At 37.8% G+C, this 23385-nt stretch overlaps 1 protein-coding gene across 1 annotated transcript in view; it reads right to left on the bottom strand.

Moving 5' to 3' along the window:
* Positions 1–303: 303 nt before the first annotated feature.
* Positions 304–23385, bottom strand: part of TSPAN13 (tetraspanin 13) — a 32482-nt gene continuing 9400 nt past the window's right edge. Inside the window, exons 2-6 of the mRNA XM_025872981.2 lie at positions 10174–10341; positions 9421–9501; positions 8650–8763; positions 6183–6296; positions 304–1365 (exon numbers count right to left, since the gene is read on the bottom strand). Of these exons, the coding sequence (XP_025728766.1) occupies positions 1291–1365; positions 6183–6296; positions 8650–8763; positions 9421–9501; positions 10174–10341 (552 nt within the window). The 3' untranslated portion in view covers positions 304–1290. The remainder of the gene's footprint in view (positions 1366–6182; positions 6297–8649; positions 8764–9420; positions 9502–10173; positions 10342–23385) is intronic.

Raw genomic sequence — 23385 nt, 5'->3', positions numbered from 1 at the left:
TGTCAGTAACACAAAAGAACTATTTTCCCCAAATAAATGCGAACGACTTCTCTTCTAAAAAACAGTTCTCACTATGGAGAAAATATTAAACACTGACACATTTTCAAGAAAGAATTTGGGGGGGACTACCAGTAGACATTAGTGCTGGAAGTTCATTTCCGTGGCTGGATTATACACGAAAACAGCAGCACTCGGCTCTAAGTCAAAGAAAACAAAGCAATAAAGGAAATAATTCCACTTCACTTAATCCATTTAACACTTCTTCCATTACTTTCTTTTAATTGAAACATTCATACACCAGGAAAGGTTTCCATTCTTTAATTTTTTAATATAATATACAGAACCACAATACTATTTCAATTTCAAATTATGGGAGCTCACATTCAAATATGCTTGGATTTGACAAGTTGCTGTTACAATACTGAGAAAATTCATGAAAAAGGTATTTAACAATTTGTAAGATAATCAAATATCTTTTTGCTACGTGGGCCAATGCATTAATAGTAACTTGTTTAAAAATGCAGTCTTTTGGACTTCAAATTATAAAAGAATATGAAGATTATATAGCTATACTTTCTGATTTTCTCAGACCCATTCCATTTCAAAAGCTGAAGGCAAATGTTACACATCAGAACTCGTATCTCCTCCGTACTTATCTATAAAAATCAAAAACTAGACCACACTTTCCTAAAGACATAGCTATTTCTAGGCTACAATAGTGTAATCATAAAAGACTACTAGAACTAAATTATCACTTTTATGTTAACAATTTTCACCACAATACAGCTTTCCTAAAAAGACAAAAAAAAATGCAGGATTTTGGATTTCCCTTACTGAATTTAACATAATAGAATCTCATACTTTCTGGCTTTAATAAGCTTCAACTCTTTTTTCCAGTAGGAACTATCTACACAGCACAGTGCTACATACAATTAATTATTCCAGTGAGATGTATATTTAGATTTACAATATGATCAACACAATAGTGCCATACAAAGTTTTTCTGCAGGTAAAAATGCTAAGAAAGGCCACAGTGGACAGTGCCAGACACTGTGAATACAGTAGATTACAGGTACCACCGAGGGTCGGAGGGGACCACAAGTTTCTAATTTTTTCAGCAATGGGAAAAGAAAAACATTTAGAGAAACATAAGAGTAAAAATATATAATTCCACTGTCAATAATAATGTAACTTTTCAGATACTGCTTCCTTAAACAGGCAAATTAGTTGAACTTTAAGTTAGAGAAAGTGAACAAGATCCAAATATGAAAGATGTTCCTTGTTTTCTCATCAAAGGAATGCACTAGGATTAGCACGAGGATCCTTCTGGTTCCTGTATCTGTAGGTCAGCCAAACACCCAGGATCTGCAATGGAAGAAAAAAAAAAAGAAGAAGAAAGAGAAAGTAACAGTTGTATCTGTTTCTTCAGTTTATCAATAAACAATCTGGAACCTCTGAAGCACTTGGCATTATTTGTTCAAAGGGGAAAGGATTTCTTTTTCCCTTTAAAATGTTGTAAGTAGCCCAAATTAGAAGCCCTAAAAACAATTAATATGAATACTGGCCCTCCAGAGATGTCTGCATCATAATCCCCAGCACCTGGGATTAGGTTACCTTACATGGTAACATCGACTGGGCAGATGTCATTGGGTTAAAGCTGTTGAGACAGGAAGATTATATGGGTGGGCTCGCTGATGTAGTCACAAGCGTTCTTACAAAAGAGAGGCAGGCAAAAGAAAATCAGAGACATCAAGAAAAGGCACTGTGACGTCAGAAGCAGCGGGAAGCAGAGTCAGAGAGAAGATGCTGCATGGCTGCCTTGAAGATGCAGGACAAGGCCCACAGAGCGCAGGCAGCCCCTAGAGGCTGTGAAAGGCAAGGACACAGCTTCTCCCATAGAGCCTCCCAGGGGAGCCTGCACTTCAGACTTCTGACTTCTAGCAGTAGAAGATAATAAATTTGTGTTGCTTTAAACAACTCCACTTGTGATTATTTGTTACAGCAGCAATAGGAACTTAATACAAACACTAAATTGTCTGGATAGCTAAAATATCACATTATTTTGATAAGTGAGAAACAAACTGGGTTGAGAAAGAATTCAGTAATAATGAAAACCCCACAATAACAAACTTTGCTAATGCAGATCTTTAAAAAATGTTATAATTCCTGCCTTTCTCAAGAACCGGGGATCTCTAATTCTAGAAAAATACTAAGTTGTTACTGTGTCGTTTCCCACACCAGGTTCACAAAAGCCTTAACATAATTTTTTTTTAATTAAGAAATGTGTTCATTCTGTTTCTGCTACCTCAAAGTTGATTTACTTAAAATAATCAAAAATTCTTAGACTGAAAAAGATACAAATTTTTAATGGAACAAAATGAATTTCAAATTATACTTTCCACTTTAGAGCTGTGCCAACTTTTCATCTAAATTTTGTTTATTTGACTTAATAACTACTCATTAGCCCTTTAAACTACTTCTAGAGAATTAGGATCAATCCAAAATTTTCTCCATTACCACAGTAATAATCCCTGTGTTACTCTAAAATTCATGACTGGCAGTGATTACAATGATAACATGTCAGAGCTGAAGGAACTATAGTTTGGGAGTTGAATCAAGGAAAGATAAGTCTAATTTAAGGAAGTGGGAAGCCTGGATTGCGGCATATAGAACAGAGGAAAAAAAGGAATTTATTTAATAAACACATGAGGAGTACTTTGTGACAGGCTCTGTTCTTCACACTTTACAAATTCAAACAATCCTCCCCAAACACCCTGCATGATGGGAACATTATCCTCATTTTACCAGCCAGGGAACTGAGGTCACACAGGCCCCAAGTGCTAGAACCGTGGTTCCAACATGGAATCCATGCCCTCTAGCACATTTGGGGTTGTATGTGCAATCTGATGTACTGAAGGCCATTCTCAGGCTAACATTCTACCTACCACATCAGCCAGGCTGGTTTTCACAATGCTGAGATACGTGCACACCTGCTGTGGACAGCAACTCCTCTGACACCCCCAACCTGCCCAAGCATCATTTCCTTCCCCCTGCCCCAGAAACACTGGCACACAGGGAGAGAGCGTTGGGTGAGAATTTTTGAGATTTTAAATCGCTTGATTATCAGCCCTGGATATAGGCCGATAGTGTAAGTTACAGGGGAAACAAAGCAAATGGATACATTAGACACTCATCATCTGAAGCCACATTTTACCAAAACTTCATTCCTCCATTTCAGCGGTAAGTGACAAAATGGGACAATCTCTTCCTTTGCCCCATTGTGAACCATGATCTCGTCCCTCCCTCCCTGGGAGAGTCTGGAAGGAACGCCACACCCAAAATGCAAAAAAATCAAAGTTAGATAACTAATGGATTCTAAGCTTACAAAGCTGCTTAAAATGATCTAAAGATTCTCAAGGGTAACTTTGACTAGAACTCATCATGAACACCGCTGATACTAGAACCTAGGCCTAATATGCAGGCCACTAAAGTATATAGCTCATTACACAGAAATCTGTGCAATGAGCCTACACATTATTTTTTATGTTTATTTATTAAATATAGAAAGGCAGAAGGTAATATGCCAAAATATAAACATTGGTTATTTGTCATTTTTAGTTAGTAAATCCATGTAATTTTTCATGTTCAAAATTTTCTGTATTTTCTAAAGTTTCTACAAGGAACATGTGCTAACTTTAACATGTTAAAAGTTAATATGTCTCAGCTATTTTTCAGATTCTAAATCAAAGTTTCTTTTATGGTTTACATTTATTTCCAGCTATTATAAATAGTTCAAAATCAAGCCTGTTTCACCAAGGAAAGGAAATCATCGGTTAGCTTCATCCCTATGATTCTGTGGAATATTGAATAAAACAAAAAATTTAAAGTTAGTATAGCTATAAAATATTCACTATCCAGAAAATATCAGGTTGGGTAAGTTATTATTAAAATCTCTAGCCAGGTTTCAAAGGACATGGTATATAAAATATTAAAATATAGAGGAGGATTCCATGAAAGAACACCAAGTCTTCTTAGCTCTTAAGACACCTAAGAATCCTGAGTTTATATTCTTTGTTTTTAAATAATTTATTTATTTGAGGGGCTCCTGGGTGGCTCGGTTGTTGGGCGTCTGCCTTGGCTCAGGTCATCTGAGTGGGGGGAGGGGCAGAGGGAGAGAATCTTCATGCAGACTCCCCACTGAGCACAGAGCCAGACGTGGGGCTTGATCTCATGACTCATGAGATCATGACCTGAGCTGCAACCAAGAGTTGGACGTTCAACTGACTGAACCACCCAGTCATGCCCCTATGACTTTATATTCTTACAAATATTAACATTCTAAAAAAACAGGAGGAGGGATGAATAGGCAGAACAGAGAAAATTTTTAGGATAGTGAAAATATTCTGTATTATATTCTAATGATGGATACATGTCATTATAATGTCTAAATCCAAAAGATGTACAAAAGTAAACCCTAATGTAAACTATGGACCTTGAGTGATTATGATATGTCAATGTAGGTTCATCAATTATAACAAACCTCCCACTCTGGTGAGTAATGGTGATAATGGGGGAGAGCATGCCTATGTAAGGACAATGGATATACGGGAAATCTCTGTACCTTTCTCTCAATTTAGCTATGGACCTAAAACTGCTCTTAAAAAAAAAAAAAAAAAAAAATAAAGTCCTTAAAAAAAAAAAAAGTAGGCATAACTGAAGGTAATGTAGCCTCATGAGAAGAAAATGGAGCTGCTCAAAAGAATTAAATTCTCAAAATAAATTCTACATATAAAAAGGAAACCACAGGGCAAAATCTGGCTAATGTGCTATATAGAGATTGCTCATCCCGGTTTTTCTCCTATATTTTTAAGTTTTCATGGAGAAAATTGTACTTTTAAAAGGAAACAAAGGAATAATGCACAGAATTGTTTTTAAACAGTACATCGATTTTCTTGAATCAATGTCACGACCAACCAACAAGTAAGACAGCTCTTTCATGAGAAAAAGTAAAATGAAAAAAAAAAACGCTCAGAATGGGAAGAGATGTCAGGGGAGATTTCTTTTAAAAAATGAATATTAACCTTGGTCTTTATCTCCATTTTGTTAAGAACAACCAAGTGTGAATTTTGCATTCTCAAGAGAAGGAAACTGAATAGAATATATAATATATCCACATATATGTATATATAATGTGCTATATATTGACCCTACATCATATACATATATAGTGTATACATTATATACACAAATGCAGTATATACATTATATATACAATATTAAGTTTGATTTTCTCCTGTTAATATGTCTCATGTCAGTCTGACTCTTAGTCTAGCTAGAAGGAACTTGAAGGGCAGAGAAAAATGTCCCTTCCCACCCACTCTAATTCAACCAGCTCATTACTGAAGAACACAAGCTGGCCCAAGGGTTTGCTGTTATCCACAATAAACATTCTTTTCTATTCATTTTAAATAGTCATATGATTATCTCCATGAAATAAAGCACTGTAAGTAGAATGTATGAATTAAAAAAATTTAATTTTGATACATATTGTCAACTCAGCTGTATCAAAAAACATCCACAGATATTGAGAGTTTAATAAAGACACTGCAAAAGGAATTAGCATCCTCTAAAATTATCAATGAGTGTGGTTTTGCTTACAGACACATATATTATACATAAATGTATTAATCAATATTTTAATATAGTATAATACATGCAATATAAATAAGAAACTAATAATAGTGTTTACCTGTAGGTTTTAAAGGGCTAGAAATAAGCATATCTTTATAAGTATGTATGTGTGTTATATACTATATATATTAAACAGTGTGAATGTCCTACCTATTCCAAAATTAGATTTAAAATTGTAATTCATCATTCAACTCTACAAATAGAAGAGATTCTAGAAATAACCCAGCCTAAACTCATTTCACTTGTTCATTAAATTTTAAATAATTTAATAATCAAGCATCTCACCCTGTATAAAATTCATGCTGGATCTGTGAGGTCTTCTAATTTCAAGCCAGGGCTCCTCTAATTACAATACTAGTTCTCAATGAGGATGTTCATTGATACATTCCTTAAGTTAAGGGCCATGCTAAGGTAAAATGTCATGCCCTCTTGCCATATAAAACAGAAAACCCTATGACAAAGAGTAAAGAGAGCGAGTTATTTGCACATACCTCCGTAAAGCTGAAGAAGAGGCCAATGCCACCGACAAATCTCAAAACCTCTCCGGCATATTTTCCTATTATTGGAGCACATGATAAGCATGGGTGGCCACTTTTGAAACAGCTCTGTATCAATTAAAAAAAAAAAAAGAACTTTTATTTCAAAGCACAATTATAAAAAGCAGATAAACACTGAACCCACCTAAAAATGAGTGGCTGGAATATTACATCCAATCTGGGCCTTGGCTGTTTAGTAGTGTCCTAAATTCTTAAATGGCTCCCAAGGTTCCCAAGCCCAGTATACACACCTTGAGTGATCGCTCCCCCCCACCGCTGTGAGTGTGGACGGGATTTGTGAATACGATAAACACTCACTCCCATGTTTACCACGTGGTTACATAAGACATCATCTTTTTTTTTCTTTAAATTTTTTTATTGTTATGTTAACCACCATACATTACATCATTAGTTTTTGATGTAGTGTTCCATGATTCATTGTTTGTGCATAACACCCAGTGCTCCACGCAGAACGTGCCCTCTTTAATACCCATCACCAGGCTAACCCATCCCCCCACCCTCCTCCCCTCTAGAACCCTCAGTTTGTTTTTCAGAGTCCATCGTCTCTCATGGTTCGTCTCCCCCTCCGATTTACTCCCCTTCATTCTTCCCTTCCTGCTATCTTCTCTTTTTTTTTCTTAATATATATTGCATTATTTGTTTCAGAGGTACAGATCTGTGATTCAACAGTCTCACACAATTCACAGCGCTCACCATAGCACATACCCTCCCCAATGTCTATCACCCAGCCACCCCATCCCTCCCACCCCCCCCACCACTCCAGCAACCCTCAGTTTGTTTCCTGAGATTAAGAATTCCTCATATCACTGAGGTCATATGATCCATGTCTTTCTCTGATTGACTTATTTCACTCAGCATAACACTCTCCAGTTCTATCCACATCGTTGCAAATGGCAAGATCTCATTCCTTTTGATGGCTGCATAATATTCCATTGTGTATATATACCACTTCTTCTTTATCCATTCATCTGTCGATGGACATCTTGGCTCTTTCCACAGTTTGGCTATTGTGGACATTGCTGCTATAAACATTGGGGTGCACGTACCCCTTCGGACCCCTACATTTGTATCTTTGGGGTAAATACCCAGTAGTGCAATTGCTGCATCATATGGTAGCTCTATTTTCAACTTTTTGAGGAACCTCCATACTGTTTTCCAGAGTTGTTGCACCAGCTTGCATTCCCACCAACAGCGTAGGAGGGCTCCCCTTTCTCCGCATCCCCGCCAACATCTGTCATTTCCTTACTTGTTATTTTTAGCCATTCTGACTGGTGTGAGGTGGTATCTTATTGAGGTTTTGATTTGGATTTCTCTGATGCCGAGAGATGTTGAGCACTTTTTCATGTGTCTGTTGGCCATTTGGATGACATAAGACATCATCTTAACAGAATGGAGCGATTATCATGCTGACTTGGATGCCGCCATGTTGTGAGATGGTTGTATAGTTAGAACCTGAGAGCAGCCTCTAGGAACTGAGGAACACCCAGCAATAAAATGGGACTAAAGCATTACAACCACCAGAAGCTGAATTCTGCCAACACCCACTGAGCTCGGCAGAACACCCCAGTCCTCAGATGAGATTGCAGCCCTGGCCAATACCTTGATTTCACCCAGATGAGATCCTAAGTGGAGGACCCAACTAAGCTATTCTCACACTCCTGATCCATGGAAACTAAGGTAACACATGGGTGGTGTTCAAGTGTCACATAGCTCTAGAAAATGAATACTCCCACAAAAGAGGCCTCATTGAAGGAAAACCCAGCTCAGGGCTCAGAGAGATGGTAATAGGAGTTTCCCCGAAATATAAACACATGTGAACTTCCTAAGACAGTCAAACTCCAAGTCTATCCTCATATTGGGGTCTGGCCTGAGACAACAGTATGGCTCTGATTTGTCCATCGCTAACTCGGCTCTCACAGAAAATGCATGAAGTTGTAATGGGGAAGAAGGGAGAGAGGACAGAGGGTTATTTCCATGTATCCTCCTCCCTGGGGATGCTTAACTGGTTAAAGAGCCCCAAAATTTAGGATAGACCACTCTCCTCCTACCACCCTGATATGCTTCAAAACCAAGATACTTCTACAGCTCTTCTGCACCTCTACGGCTAATCTGTTCTTATTTTTCTTTCACAACTTGTTCTAGGAGGAATTGAATGGGAAGGAATTAGGGGCAAAGAACCACGAGCATCTGTGTTTGGCAGGGCTCTAGGATACTTAGTACTCAGGAGTGGATACTTGAGAACAGACAAATGATGTAACAGTGTACATGGAATATTAAGATAGGTATATGTAAGGCATTTTAAAAATACAACTCAGCATCAGAAATTCCAATTCTTTCATGTTAATCATTATTCATCGGTATGTAATACATCTCCAGAAAATATGTTATACTTTGTACTTACAGCCAGACAGGTGTCATTTGGGTTAAAATTTTGAAACCCACAGCAGTTTAAATTTCTCTGGATGTCATTTCGAGCACTTGCTGTATTGTTCCAACCCACTTCCAGAAGCTGACCCTAGAAAATGCGTTTAATATATACATTGAAATGTGTTATCCCTGCACAAAATGTATAAAGCTAGAGGCTACAACTTTTAATATGAGTGTACCTAAAATAAATACTCTTTGTAAGATGATTAAAAGTTTTCAAAGGGTAATACCTAAATTTGCAACAAAAATTAAAGCACTGCTTCTATCCCAAGAATGAAAGATCTTAACTTTTCCATGCATTTTAAAAGAAACACTTAGTTCAAAAGATTCTCAGACTGAAACAACACAAATTTTCCATTGCCCTAAACAGAGATGCATATTCTTTCACAAATTAAGAGTTCAGAAAGTGTAATTGCTAGAATGGTATCACACACGTTTCACTGCATAATGGTGGGAAAAGGCTGGGTGAACATCTTTCAGTAGTGGCACTTTTCACCCAAGGAAGGGAAAATTCCACTTCAAAGATGCCGGGGTGGGGGGGGAGTTGCAAAAAGCAACATCTGATGGCACTTCAGGGCTCCGATCAGCCCCACTAATACAATCAGGAACAAGAGATTTTAGCTGTTTCCAGTGAAATGCCATTCTGAGCAAAGAGGAATTATCTTATATTCCAATCATTTCTCCCCTTTTGTTCCTACACATACTATGAGGCCTAATAAAGTAAAAGAAAAAAGTTTGTGCTTACCTGTTGCTCCCTGTTCAGGGCTAAGCAAGCACATGATACAGAAAACTGAACAATAAATACAAGTAAGAGAATAATCATGTACTGAGAATTCAAGTTAAGGTATTTCTCGATACTCTTAAAATTACATAAAATAGAGGTATTGACAACTTCAGAATGTACTAGAAGGATTTCAACCAGAAAACAGAACAAATGGCACCTAGAGAAAGTTTACAAGGAATATACACAATTATTTTTCTCATTAATACACTGTAGATATTTCATAATAAAAAATACTAATATTTAAAAGCTGATCTATTAGAATTTCATTTAGATTAAAATAAAAATTCTTACATATATAAAACAAGAAATAAGTATAGATAAATGTATTTAAGGTTTCTTAGTATTAAAATCTTAAAAAAAATCACTGAAATTCTCAACCACATATTGACCTTTCAGAAAGGGCCTAGAAGTCACCAAATCAGTTCAATGTAATTGAATTTGTAAGATATAAATAGGACTATACTGAATTTGCAGAATGCATTCTTCATGATGTGAAAAGGAGAAAATGGGAACATATACGCATACAATAATTTCACCCTAAGAAATGTTCCTAATGTTGTGGAACAAATACACAAAGGGCATGCTAGGAACTGCTCTCTGGCAATTTCTTTCCTAATGATAACTCCAAATCAGTTATAGTTATCAAATGAGTACTTGATAAAAGTAAGAACAAACTCAATTGGGGTAAAAAATTCTGCTTTTAAAAAAGGATACAAAAAAAAGCAACACCTGATGGTGTTTTACAGCTCCAATCAGTCCCACCAACGCAATCAGGAACAGGAAGATGCCCACTGCAATGACCACACCGACCACCCGGAGGCTGGAAATCAGCCCGAAACCAATGCCCCACGCTGCGATTCCGATCAGCAACAGACTAACCAACTGCGAAAACAACCAAAATGGCCAGGGATGGGGTGGGGGGCAGGGGAAAAGAAAGAGGGGAGGAAAACATCAATTTATAGAATAATGTTAAAAACATTTTTCAGTATCTTACAAATGACTGCTCATACTCAACAACAAGATCTTAATAGATAGTATTATTTTAACAAATTAATCCTCAGGCATGCTTCAAAAAAAAAAAAAACTAATCATCTATGAAATTATTATGAAGCCTCAGAGGTCATCTGGTTTACTAAGCCTAAATGATTTCTACCTAAGCTTTTGAAATCATGGCATATGTGAAACTCCTAGATGCCAATACATCTCAGTCAACTACGGATTCCTTCACATGGAAATCACTTAGGTTTCCTTCAAAGCCAGATGGACTATCACCTTCTCTGTGATGCCTTCCTCGTCCTCTATAAATTGTTCTTCAAAGATGGTTCTATTGTTCCCCTGGTCACATTCTCAGTCTGTTGTCAAGCCTGTCTCTCCGAGGAGATTTGGGAGCACCCTGAGAGGAAAGCCCCATCTTCTCATCTGTCTGTATCCCCAAAACCTATCACAGAACCCATGCCTTGAAAACAATCAAAAATTTCTCAAAGAATTGTGGAAAAAAATTGCTTTAGATGTCATCATGTATCCTTTCAGAATTCAGAGACAGAGAGGTCACTAAAACTCTTAGGACAAAAACAATGTAAGCGACTTTAGCTATTTTGAGTAAAGTGGTATTCTGAGCAGACTAAATTACTTTATACTCCATTTATTTATATACTTATAAAATAAAACCAAGAGGTAGAACGCATGCCTCAAAATCAGTCGTTACCTGTAAAACACAAAGTTACAATTATTTCTTTAAAATAGCAAATAAAGAACATGCCATGTAAATATGATGTAGAACTGAGAGAAGATAAAGCTGAAACAGGTATGTGGGAGGGATGGGGGTTGGGGTAGCGGGGCAGAAAGGAGGCAGTATCTTCAATTGAGAGTCAGCCATTTCCTGGAGCAAGGTGACAGTATAATACACAGTTGAGAGGAATCAAAATACATAAAATACACTTTCTAGCACCATTTCACGACCCAATAAACTTTGTTTCGAAACATAAATCACCATTCACTCAAAAGGATTTTTACTCAAAAATTTAATTTTTTATACATGTAATCATATTTTGCAAATTTTAAATATCTTGGTATCTAAAACCTTACATGTGTACGGATATAAATAAAACTGCTAAATATTGACAAAGAACATACATTTGTATTTTTTAAAGGATTTTATTTATTTGAGAGAGAGCACGACTGAGCACGGCAGTGGGGAGGGGCAGAGGGAGAGGGAGAAGCATGCTCCGCAGAGCAGGGAGCCTGACGCGGGACTCGATCCCAGGACGCTGGGATCACGACCTGAGCCGAAGGCAGACGCTCAACCGACTGAGCCACCCAGGCGCCCCACCTATTTTATTTTGATCTATTTATTACAAAGCAGATCTTGAGAAGAAAGAAACTGCCTATAGCATGATAGAACCAAGTTACAGAGTTACATGGACTTGCTGTTCCCCACAGCAGTTAGTACACACAGAAAGCTTTTGTTTTCAGAGGGAGAAGGAGAGGGGAGAAATTCTCAGAATCTTTGCCACCCAGAAATTTCTCGGTCCCCATCATTTTCTCAGGTGCTCCTTATCAGTAGGTCCATTTGCTTCTGTCTTGTTTTTATCTGCTCACTCACTATTGTCTCATGACTTCCAGCTCTCTTGGATTGAGAAAAAGCCCTTTGCTCCGTCACCAGCGAGCTTACTTCGGACTCTGTGGCATCCAAATATAGCATGTTTCCTTCCATGAGGGGTGAAATAAGAAGGTGAGAGGATGCAGGGACAGGCCTTCGCCTTGGCTCTGCTCAACATCCTCACTGCGTCGTGGGACCAAACGCTGAAGGTGCTCCGCGTTTGCAACACATCAGAGTAACTCACGCTATCAGTCAGGGTCCTCCAGAGAAAGAGCTAACAGGATATATATTTAGAAAGATTTATTTTAAGGAATTGGCTCATGCAATTATGGGGCCAGCATGTCCAAAATTTGGAGGGGGACAGCAGCTTGATAATTCAAGCAGGTTTTCTCTGACACAGTCTTGAGGCAAAATTCTTTCTTCCTTAAGAAACCTCGGTCTTGGGGCGCCTGGGTGGCTCAGTGGGTTAAGCATCTGCCTTCAGTTCAGGTCATGATCCCAGGGTCCTGGGATGGAGTCCTGCATCCGGCCGGGCATCGGGTTCCCTGCTCAGCGGGGAGTCTGCTTCTCTCTCTCCCTCTGCCCCTCCCACCCCTGCTCCTGCACTTGCTTGCGCGCACAGCGGCGCGTGCTCTCTCTCTCAAATAAATAAAATCTTTTTTGAAAAAAGAAGAAAAAAAAAGAAACCTCAGTCTTTGTTCTCAAGGTTTTCAACAGATTGGATGAGGCATACCACAATGGGAGTAATCTGCTTTACTTAAAGTCAATTGAGTGTAAATGTTAAGTCTAAAAAATGCCTTCAAATCAATAGCTACACTAGCATATAACCAAACATTTGGGCACGTGGTCTGGCCAAATTGACAGATAAAATTAACCAGGACACTTGCCAACTTCAGTTCCCGGGTTTGATGCCTATTTCCTAATTCAATTAAATTTGGGCGCAGGATTGTCACTCTCTATTTCTTTATTTGAGTCTTGGAGCCAAAAAGATCAGAAGCATGAATAATATGATAGTTACAATTCTTCTAACCCTACAGTTTTAAAGAATCCTTTTGGGAATCCTACCAAATCCTTACTATATTAACAAAATTCTTACAAGTTAAATAGCCAAGAACAAATGACTAGTGCCCACTATACACTAAAAGCCAGAGACAAGATATCCCTACTAGAACAAAGGCCGGCAAACTTTCTCTGTATAAGGCCAGATATTTATCATCTGGCCTTGTGGATCACACGGTCTCTGCCACAACTATTAGACTCTTCCACTGTAACACAAAAGCAGCAGTAAACGAATGAGCAGAACTGTGTGCCAATAACACTTCACTTACAGATACTGAAATTCAAATTCATGTAATTTTCATGTGCACCAAAATATTCCTCCTATGATTTTTTTTAATCACTTAAAAATATAAAGCCATTCTTTGTTGGCAGGCTATACAGTAATAGGCATTGGAATTGATGTGACCCATGAGCCATAGTTTGCCCACCCTTGCTCTAGAAGTCAGGGTAGTAGAGACTAAAAAGTTAAAATGGGACAAAAAATTGCCTTACCAGATATTTTTACAAGATGGGTCAGAGGACAGAACAATAATCCAAAAAATCCAGATAAAAAGACTAGGCCAAAGAATGCAATGAAATAGTAAAGGAGCAGGTAATGGGCTGAAAAAAATGACCATACTGTGAATCTTACCTTATACAACAAAAGAATAGGATATAAATATTCTATTACTTATAATAAATATATAATAAAATAATATTTATAAAATACTTTATAAATATTATTTTATTATATATTTATATATTTAATAAATATATATTATTATATATTTATTAAATATATAAATATAAATTATATATTATATATGTCATATATATGTCATATATATATGGCAAAAGATGTGACTGAATTAAAAATCTTAAGAGGAGAAGCTTATCCTGGGTTATCATGTAAACCTTAAATGTCATCACAAGTATCCTTGTAAGAGAGAAGGAGAAGGAGACACTCAGAGAGGAGATGACCACGTAATGACAGAGGCAGAGGGTGGTGTGGTTCCAAGTCAAGGAATGCCCTCAGTCACCCAAAGACAGAAGAGGCAAGGAACAGATTCTCCCCTGGGGCTCTCAGAGAGAGTGCAACCCTGATGATACCTTCATTTTGGACTTCTGGTCTCCTAAACTGGGGGAATAAATTTCTACTGTGTTTAAGCCGCCATGTTTGTGGTAATTCGTCCAAGAAACACTAGGAAACTAATACAAAACAATTCACACAGTGGGCACTGGACAAGTCAGGAACCTCTAACTATTATAGAAAGCTGCCTGATATGTTACCACTAATGGAATCCTACCATGAGGCTGGAGTGAAGTATTCAGGTATCCTTGTCGGTAACCTCCTAGAAGACCAAATCCTTTATTTATAGCAGCAACATCTCAGCAAAACATGATAACTATCTTTTGCTCTCTCAGTTACCTATTTACAGGGTCATTAATAATGAGAATCTTTTCCCTTTTGAAAAATAACATCTACAACTAAAAGAGAGGAATACTTTATCACAGCAAAAAGAACTTCCAGGTCTCAGACTAGGCATTATGCTATTATTGAAAACATTATCTAGAACATTCACAAGTATCTCTGCTCCGATTTTTTTTTTTCTAAGTAGGGGAAGAAAGAAGCTACTCCCATCAATAGACCTCTCTGTCAAAAGTATTTTTCACCAAGTTCACTCTGCTGTGTTTCTCACATAGGTGTCAGTCTAGCCCTATCGCTAATACGAAGTGCTCCTCCTTTAAAAACACTGAAGAGAGTTTTATCAGTTTCCTCTTGTCACTTTAACAAATTACCACTAGTTTGGTGGCTTAAAACAACACAAATTTATTCGGCTGCAATTCTGGAGGTCAGAAGTCTAACATGGGTCTTACTAAGCTAAATCACAATGTCAATAAGGCTGCATTCCTTCTGGAAGCTCTGGGGGCAAATCCCTTTCTCAGCCTTTTCCTCCTTCTAGAAGACACTTGCATTCCATTGCCTGTAACCATTTCCTCCATCTTCAAAGCCAGCATAGCATATTCAAATCTCTTAGTCTACATCCGGTTTCCCTAAGCATATCTCTTTCTTTTGAGTAGAGCCCTCCTGCGTCCCCCTCATAAGGACCTTTGTGATTACATAGGGTTTTCCCAGATAATCCAGAACAATAGTCCCATCTCAAAATGCTTAATTTAATCACATTGCAAAGTTGCTTTTGCTACACATAACGATCCATATCCAAAGATTAGGATGTGCACCTTTGGGGACAGAGGGATATTATTCAGCTACCTTAGAGGGTTCTGGGGTCACTGGCAACTGGGCTACCATAGAATCTTTCCTGCTCCGAATACATTAAAATATTATAAAAGATTGTAATATTTTATTTAAATATATACCTGAGCACCAAGAAACAATGGGAAGGTCCTACAGGCCAGAAAAGAAGGGAAAATGCAAAATCAAAAGTGTAAGCATACAGCTGGTGGGGGTGGGGCAGGAGTTCTGGATGGGAAGGGTAGGAAGGAGTTCCTAGATCAGAGCAGTCCCTAAAGAGAAGGGACTTGGGTTTCAAACCAAGCAGGACTGGGAAGAAGAACAAAGACCATTGAGGAGCATTTCTAGAAAGCTATGTTTTCAGTGTAAGGCCTTATAGAAAAACTACACCACCACACCCAGGGAGATAGCAGAGATTTTTGAGTCCCTTCAAAAAGCTTTTTGCAAGAAAGAGAAACTCTAAGCCTAGAGTCTAAATGTCTGGAGTCTAAATGTCACTACCCAGGCATGCAGGAAGCTGATTCTGATAAATCAGCCAAGCAATTCAGATAAAAGTTGATCACAGGCAGTGACGGGATTAAGGGAAGGAAAACTCACAGAAGGAAATCCAAAATGATTCAGGCGGGACATTTGCTAATCCTAGCTCTAACACCATTCCCAAAGAAAAAAGTAAAAACTTTGCTGTCAATCAAAAATCACAAAACACATAAGAAAAAAAAAAATCTACCACTAGAGCGATAAGACAGACAGAGCAAAAGAAGAACTAGAGCCCCCAAGAAGTTGAGGTAATAGGACTAACCAAATGAGACTAAAATTATGTTTAAACTGACTAAAAAGATAAAAGAATAAAAACAATATGGACAAAACAAAACCATATTTTAAAACAGAGACTTGAAAAAGAGCCAACAGAGCAAAGCCAAAGAAAGTAGAAAGAAGAGAAACATATTATAGGAAGGATAAATAAAGCTTCCTTTAAAAAGGAAAGGACAGGCCTTCAGCAAAATTATTTTTTAAGAAAAAGAATAAGGCTAAATTCCCCAAAATGTCCTTAACTGATTAAGAATAGCTATCAAAAACCCAAAGCAAAAATCATATTCAATGATAAAAGCTGAGAAACATTTCCTTCAAAATTCAGGAATAAGACCAGGGTGCTATCACCTCTTCTGTTCAGCATTGTAGTGGAGATCTGAGACAACTGAATAAGAGTGGACACTGAACAAAAATGCAGAGGAAACACAGTTGTCATTATTCATATTAATGAGTATCCACATGAGAAATAAAACAAGAGACTGCAAATATTAAAACTTGTAGGATTGAGAAAAGTTGCTATAAATAGGAACAAAATACGAATGTCAACAGCATGCTGATGCACCCCTCCCCAAAAGTTTTTAATGTATTTCTTTAGGATGCGATTTGTAATAGGCCCCACAAAGATCAGGTACATATAAGTAAATCTAAGAAAAGTATTACAAGACCTTCATGGAGAAAACTGTGAAATTAATTGAAGAACACAAAAAAACTGCATTAAATAAAGAGATATAACATGTTCATGGGTGGGAACACTATCCATCAATTCACCTCCAATTTAGCCTACAAATTCAGCGTATTTCTAGTTAAAGTCTCAATAAGGTTTCTTAGGGTGGAACTTGATACAATGATTCATTAATTTCCATGGAAGAATAAGTGTCCCCATCGCCAAAGGGCTAGGAACATTTTTAAGATTAAACAGAAAGGCCGTGTCTGCTTCACTCTTTCTCAGCCAAGCTGCACTCTCACCAGCACCATGCCTAAGAAATGCTCTTAGTAGCCAATCAACCTTTGTCAGTGCCTTCAACTAACCATTCCAGACTCTTTGCTGTTGCTTTCACCATGCTCTGCAAAACCTGGGCCTGACTACATCTTTCGGACAGATTTTATTTTTTTTTTAATTAGTAAAATTAAACATACAAATAAAACTAAAAAATTTAATAAGTTAAAAATCCAAATATCACAACTTGTTGTAATGGCTCAGTAATTAAAACCAAGTAGTTGACACACATCTAAATAAACCAAAAGTGTAGTAGGCTTGGAGGGAGATGGAATTCCAAATCAGTAAGGAGAGAGGAAGCTATAATTAACAGCCCTGTGACAATTACCTTCGCATTTTGAAAAAGAGTAGTAGTCCCTACCTCACAGCATAGATTTAAACCCTAAATATAAAAGCAAAACTTCAACTTTTAGGAAAAAAATAGAGAAAAATGTTTTGACTTTGTAGTTACAGAAAAACTTCCTTAACAAAACCCCCCAAAATCAAGGACCATACTAACACAGTGTTTACTGTGTGCAAGGAAGTACTCTAAAAGTGCTTTACATTCATTAGCTAATTTCATCTTCACAATAACCCTAAGAGGTAGGTAGTACTACTGCCTCCATTTTCCAGATGGGGAAAAAGTCAGGCACAGAGATGTTAAGTAACTGGCCCAAGATTACACAGCAAGGAAGGGACAGAACTGGGATATGAACCCAGGCTGTATGGCTGCAGATTTGGTGTTCTTACCTACCACACTATACACCACATTAAAATTTTAAAATTCTACACAATAAAAATCATCAGACAAATGTAGGATAAGTCTAGAACTAGAAGATATTTCCAGCACATATATATATCAAAGAATACCTACTAATCAATTTTAAAGGACAAAAAGCACACAATAAAGCAGCCAAAGGTAATAAGAAGCGATCCGCCAAAGAAGAATCCAAAAGGCAATCAACGCCTGAAAGATGTTAAATCTCGTTATATATCAGGAAGACAAAAATCACCACAATGGGATAGCATCTCACATGCACCAGATCGCAAAAATTAAGCCTGATGATACCAAGGATGTGGAGAATCTAGAACCCATTCAAGTCAACGTGTCAATTTTTGCAGCCACTTCACAGAACAATCTGGAAGCACCTAGGGAAATTAAAAATATGTATCCCTTACGAAACCAGCAATAATGCTTCGAGATTAATACCCAAAAGAAATACCCATGTCCCCAACTAGACATCATATGTCAGGAGTTTGCTGCAGCCTTGTCACAATAAAAAATTGAAAACCACCTCAGAAACCATGACTGTTGAATTTGTAAACCCTGATGTGCTCACAGAGTAGAATACAAATGAGTTTGATCTATTTCTATCAAATCAATAAATTTCAAACATAAAAGAAATGAAGCAAATTCTATAAATACTGATAAGACATACCACTTAATAAATGTTCAAGCACACAAAAAGTCACCTTATTTATGTTTTTTAAGAGAGAGACGGGGGGTGGGGAGGGAAGAGAGAGAGAGAATCTCAAGCAGGCTCCACGCCCAGCACAGAACCTGACACAGGGCTCCACCTCAGGAATCTGAGACTATGACCTGAGCCCGAATTAAGAGTTGGACGCTTAACTGACTCAGCCACCCAGATGCCCCACAAAAAGTCACCTTATAGTCTTTGTGGTATAGGTCAAATTGTCATAAGTATATAAATGTGCATGGAAGTGACAGATGTTGATTTTAGGATAGTGACGACTTTTGAGAGGGGAAAATGGGAATGGGGATAGAGTGGGCCTTTCTCTAACACCAAACTTCTAAAAAACAGGGAGATGTGGCAAAACACTGGCATCCGGGGAATCAGCCTGTTGGGTTCCCAAGATATTGGGTTCCCACAGTATTTCCCTGCACATGAAATATTTCCCAATTAAAACCAGCCTTGAAAATTTAACAGCCCCTTTCTTACCATGGCGCCAAGTTTAAATTCTCCTGCTTTGCTTTCCTCTGTCAATTGGTCCAACTTTCCTCATCCAGCCTTTGTTTCTACTATTCTCCCAAAAAACAGCCACAGAAATCAAGATATTCTCATTCATCTCTCAAATATTTCACATTAATTTTCATCTGTGCATCTTCAAGGACTGTCCACATTCTCTCCTATGATGGGCTCCCAGTTAGGAGAAAGGAAGGCTTTCAAATGAAGGTGGTATACACTTGTAGGCAGTACCAATGATCTGTTGTATCTCCACTTGTTTACAACAGAAAGCCAAGTTCTGGATCGATCACACTTGGATGTTCTCATGTGTGAAAAAGACACCACCCTGTCTTTCCTTCTTGTACCCAACTCCCAAGCACAGGCATGTTGGCACACGCACAAATACACATTCTCATTTGTAAGGTGGAAGAAAACATTGACTTAACTGTCCAATCTCAAACAAATTCTGCAATTATAACTACAACAGTAAGACTGTCCAAACATAAATTTATTTGGGCTAGTCAATTTTCTGATAAACTCCCAAAATACATTAGGTTTTTTTAATAAAATAATTGAAAACAACATAAATGTTACATTCTGTGTGGCTACTGTTGCTAACACATTGCAACACAAAGCCCTCAAGCATTCATAATTAATTTTTAAAATTAGAAATAGCACCCAAACGTTTATGATAGGCCTTTAATTAAATTTGCCTCTCAGAGTTTCTTTAAGTTTTACTGTAAAGAAGCCCTTTAAAGATAGTAATGAAACTATTTATTTCTGAGTAGTGGTAATTATATGTTCTGGTTGGTTTGTAATTTTGAAGAGAATGGGACTATACAAAGTCTTCCAAACTAGTGATCCAAAAATTATTGATTCCAATAAAATTAATTCTAACTGTATAACTAAAAAGCCTAAGTTTGTCACTAGAACTTGGTAGACAAAGGAACTGCAAGAATCCTTTGTTCAATAATAACAGCAGTTTCCTATGATACCAATTGTAATAGAAAGTAAATTTAGACCTTCCTTCAAACAAATAGTTTCCTTCCTTTGGGAGACAGAATACTGATAAAAACAGATTATGGATCTGTTAACTCGTTGATAGCAATGTTTTTATGAGCAGGGAGCACCAACCTTTCCTGTTTTCTCTTTAAAACAAAGAGAAGTAGAGCTTCTAAAAAGAGAGATTAGAAGAGCTGTAATGGAAAAGACACACCAAAGCAGGATTAGTGAAGTATCTACAACTGGCATGACTTGCCCAACCAAGCCCTGAAAGGAGGTGGTGGTGGCAGAAGCAAACAGTTCACGCGGGGCTGGGTTGTGAGGAAGGTGCTAGTGGAAAGGACACGGCAATGCTCAAGCAGGGCTCATGAGTCAGCAGAAATTCACGGAACACCAAGACACAACACTACCCGGCCAGTCATCTCTTTGCTTCCATTTTACAGGTGATAAATCAGAGTAGCAAAATTACATGCCCAATGACACAGAGGCAGAACTGTGGCAAACTCTGCTTGGTGCGCTTTTTTTTCTCCCTGTGGAACCGTATCACAGTGTGAGGCATTATATTTAAGTAATTTTTAACACTGAGATATAATACTAATGACAATGTTACAATGCATAAGATAGAGTTCTTGTTTTGTAGCCAGATGCTTGGTTTGCACAGCATCTCTTTAACTTACTCTCCAGGAGAGCTGGCTACATAACCATGTATCAAAAGAACCGTTAAGTCTTCTACTCATATGACTTTTCCATTTGTTAACTACCAAATTCATTTTGTGCTTTTTATTTTCCTTTCACCCAATCCAGAAATGTTGTCACATACACCTATATTCACACAAAAGCTCACAGTGCACTGCCCAGAGTAAGGGAGCAAGAATGAAAAGTGTTTATCTTCAGCATTACTCTAGCACATAAAATTGTTCAAAACTAATAAGCATGCATGTACTTGTCCATTTGTGGATACATGCAACGCCATTACAGAACAAAGAAAAAAATATATTGTGCATAATGATCTTTATAATTTAGTGTGTTTTGTTTTGTTTTTTTAAAGATTTATTTATTTGACAGAGAGGGACAAAGTGAGAGAAGAAATATAAGCGGGGGAGTGGGAGAGGGAAAAGCAGGCTGCCCGTGGAGCAGGGAGCCCGATGCGGGGCTCGATCCCAGGACTCTGGGATCATGATCTGAGCCAAAGGCAGACACTTAACAACTGAGCTACCCAGGCGCCACCCAGGTGTTTGTTAAAATATTAAACCACTATGCTAAGCTTTTAACATGATGAAGTTGCCAGAATATTCTAGAATGAGGAATAGAAGGACCAAATTACTACCCAGAAGAAGAATGACCTCTGTAATAGACGAATGTTGCCTTTACAACCCAGCACGTTCATTTCTTGTAAACCACTTAATCATGGTGTTTCACAAGCCCCATCTGACCACTACTAGCAGCAGAGACACACAACATAGGCCTATCAATCATGGTCGCCCATCCTCCTATCCACAGTGACTGGTCCATGGGATGGGTCCATAAACCAATGGTGTCAATCAGTTGTTCTGTTCCATAATGAAAGGATATTGAAAGAAAAATAAATGGGTTCTTCTGGCATACCAAGCTGTAAGAACAATTAAAATTGATTCTGCCAGTGGTCATTTTGGCACATGGAAAATTCTGTCTTCAAAAAGAATCTAAGCAGTGTCAAGCTGAGCTGAGAAGCAGATAAAAGGAGCAACAGAGTTCTGACCTTTTCTGAGCCCCTTGATCCAGGTATACTTGACAATCCAACTATTTGGAGGTCCCAATTCTATGCATGCTTTCAAGAGTTTGTGCTCTCTCAAAAACATTCTTCTAAGCTTATCTATAACCCATAAAGAATTCTGGTTAATACAAGCTTCATCTTCCAAGTGTTTATCATAAATTTTTTAATACCTTCCAACTTGCAGACACTTTGTCTACCTTCACAATTGAGACCACTTTCCCTACCTAGACTAACTCTAAGTCCTTCACCTTGAATGTAGGCTTTTAAAAAATATGAGCACTTCCTTTTAGCTGAAAAGACCTCCTGGAAACTTTAAGGACAAAACAAGAAGGGAAATCAATGATCCAGAGAAATGCCCTCTACGATCTTCTGTCTGCAAACACCCTCTCTAGACTTCCCAAATTTAACTCCAGCCTAAACTGTACCACAGAGCAGGTCAGTGGTTGTTTGCAGGTTGGGAGCAGGGGTTGTGGAGCAGGAGGGAGGGATTACAAGGGAGGATAAGCAAACTGTGGGAGGTCTTGAATGTGGCCATGGGGCTCAGAGGTTTACGTATATATCAAAACTTACTAAATTTCTACTGTAAACATGTGCAGCTTATGGTATGTAAATAATACCTCAATAAGACTGTTTCAACAAAAGACACACCTTTCCAAGGAAAAGCATTTTACAGTATCCTTCTTCTTCGAGAATGGAACAAATCATAATGCCTAGAGTTGCCAATGCGATTTGGTGGAAAGGAAGAAAGTTACATGCCAAGAATGGTAGATCAGGAAAACAATGATGACTGGGACCTTGATAAGATCCTTGAATCATGCCCCTGCTCTGGACTACCTACTTCTGAACATTTACCTACATGAAAATAATAAAGCTTACTATTTAAAGGAGGGGTAGCTGGGTTTCTATTACCTAGAGCTGGATTCTATTCCTAATATGGTGGTCTTTGGTCTTTTTCCAAAGCCAGTAAGATCTGGTCATTCCCAGGCTAGTGACCTGTTGCTCCTAATCTGAGAATAAAGTCCAAATCCCAGGCTAACAAATCCAAGGATATGAAGAGCCTGGATTACTGCTGGAGGTAATTCATTAGCCACTATTCCCCACCTCCAGCCATACTTCAAATTCTTCCAATGAGCCTTCTATACTTTAAGTGCCATATAAGCAAAGCACATATTATTCTGATATTGCTAGCACCTGGATAAGTGCCTGGTATAGAAAAGGTACTCAAAATACACTGCTGAATGAAAGAGCTCATGAAATTGCTTACTATGCTTTAAGGACAGGTAAATGCTTCTTCCCTAACCAATATAATATTTGGGGGAAAGAAACTCAGTCTAATGTTGTTCCAGATTATTCTTTCTCTATATAACCTATAAAAACCATTTTCATTCTTTCATCAAATATCCACATTTCAAAACAAGATGCAAAGAGAAACTTGAATTATTCTTTTTTTTAAGATTTTATTTATTTATTTGACAGAGTGAGACAGCACAAGCAGGGCGAACAGCAGAGGGAGAGGGAGAAGCAGGC

Source organism: Callorhinus ursinus, unplaced genomic scaffold (assembly GCF_003265705.2).
Source record: "Callorhinus ursinus isolate GAN/ISIS: 27379988/994484 unplaced genomic scaffold, GSC_fseal_2.0 scaffold12, whole genome shotgun sequence".
Classification (NCBI taxonomy): Eukaryota; Metazoa; Chordata; class Mammalia; order Carnivora; family Otariidae; genus Callorhinus; species Callorhinus ursinus.
Note: the sequence above shows the minus strand (reverse complement) of the source record. Positions and strands in the feature narration are given on the sequence as shown.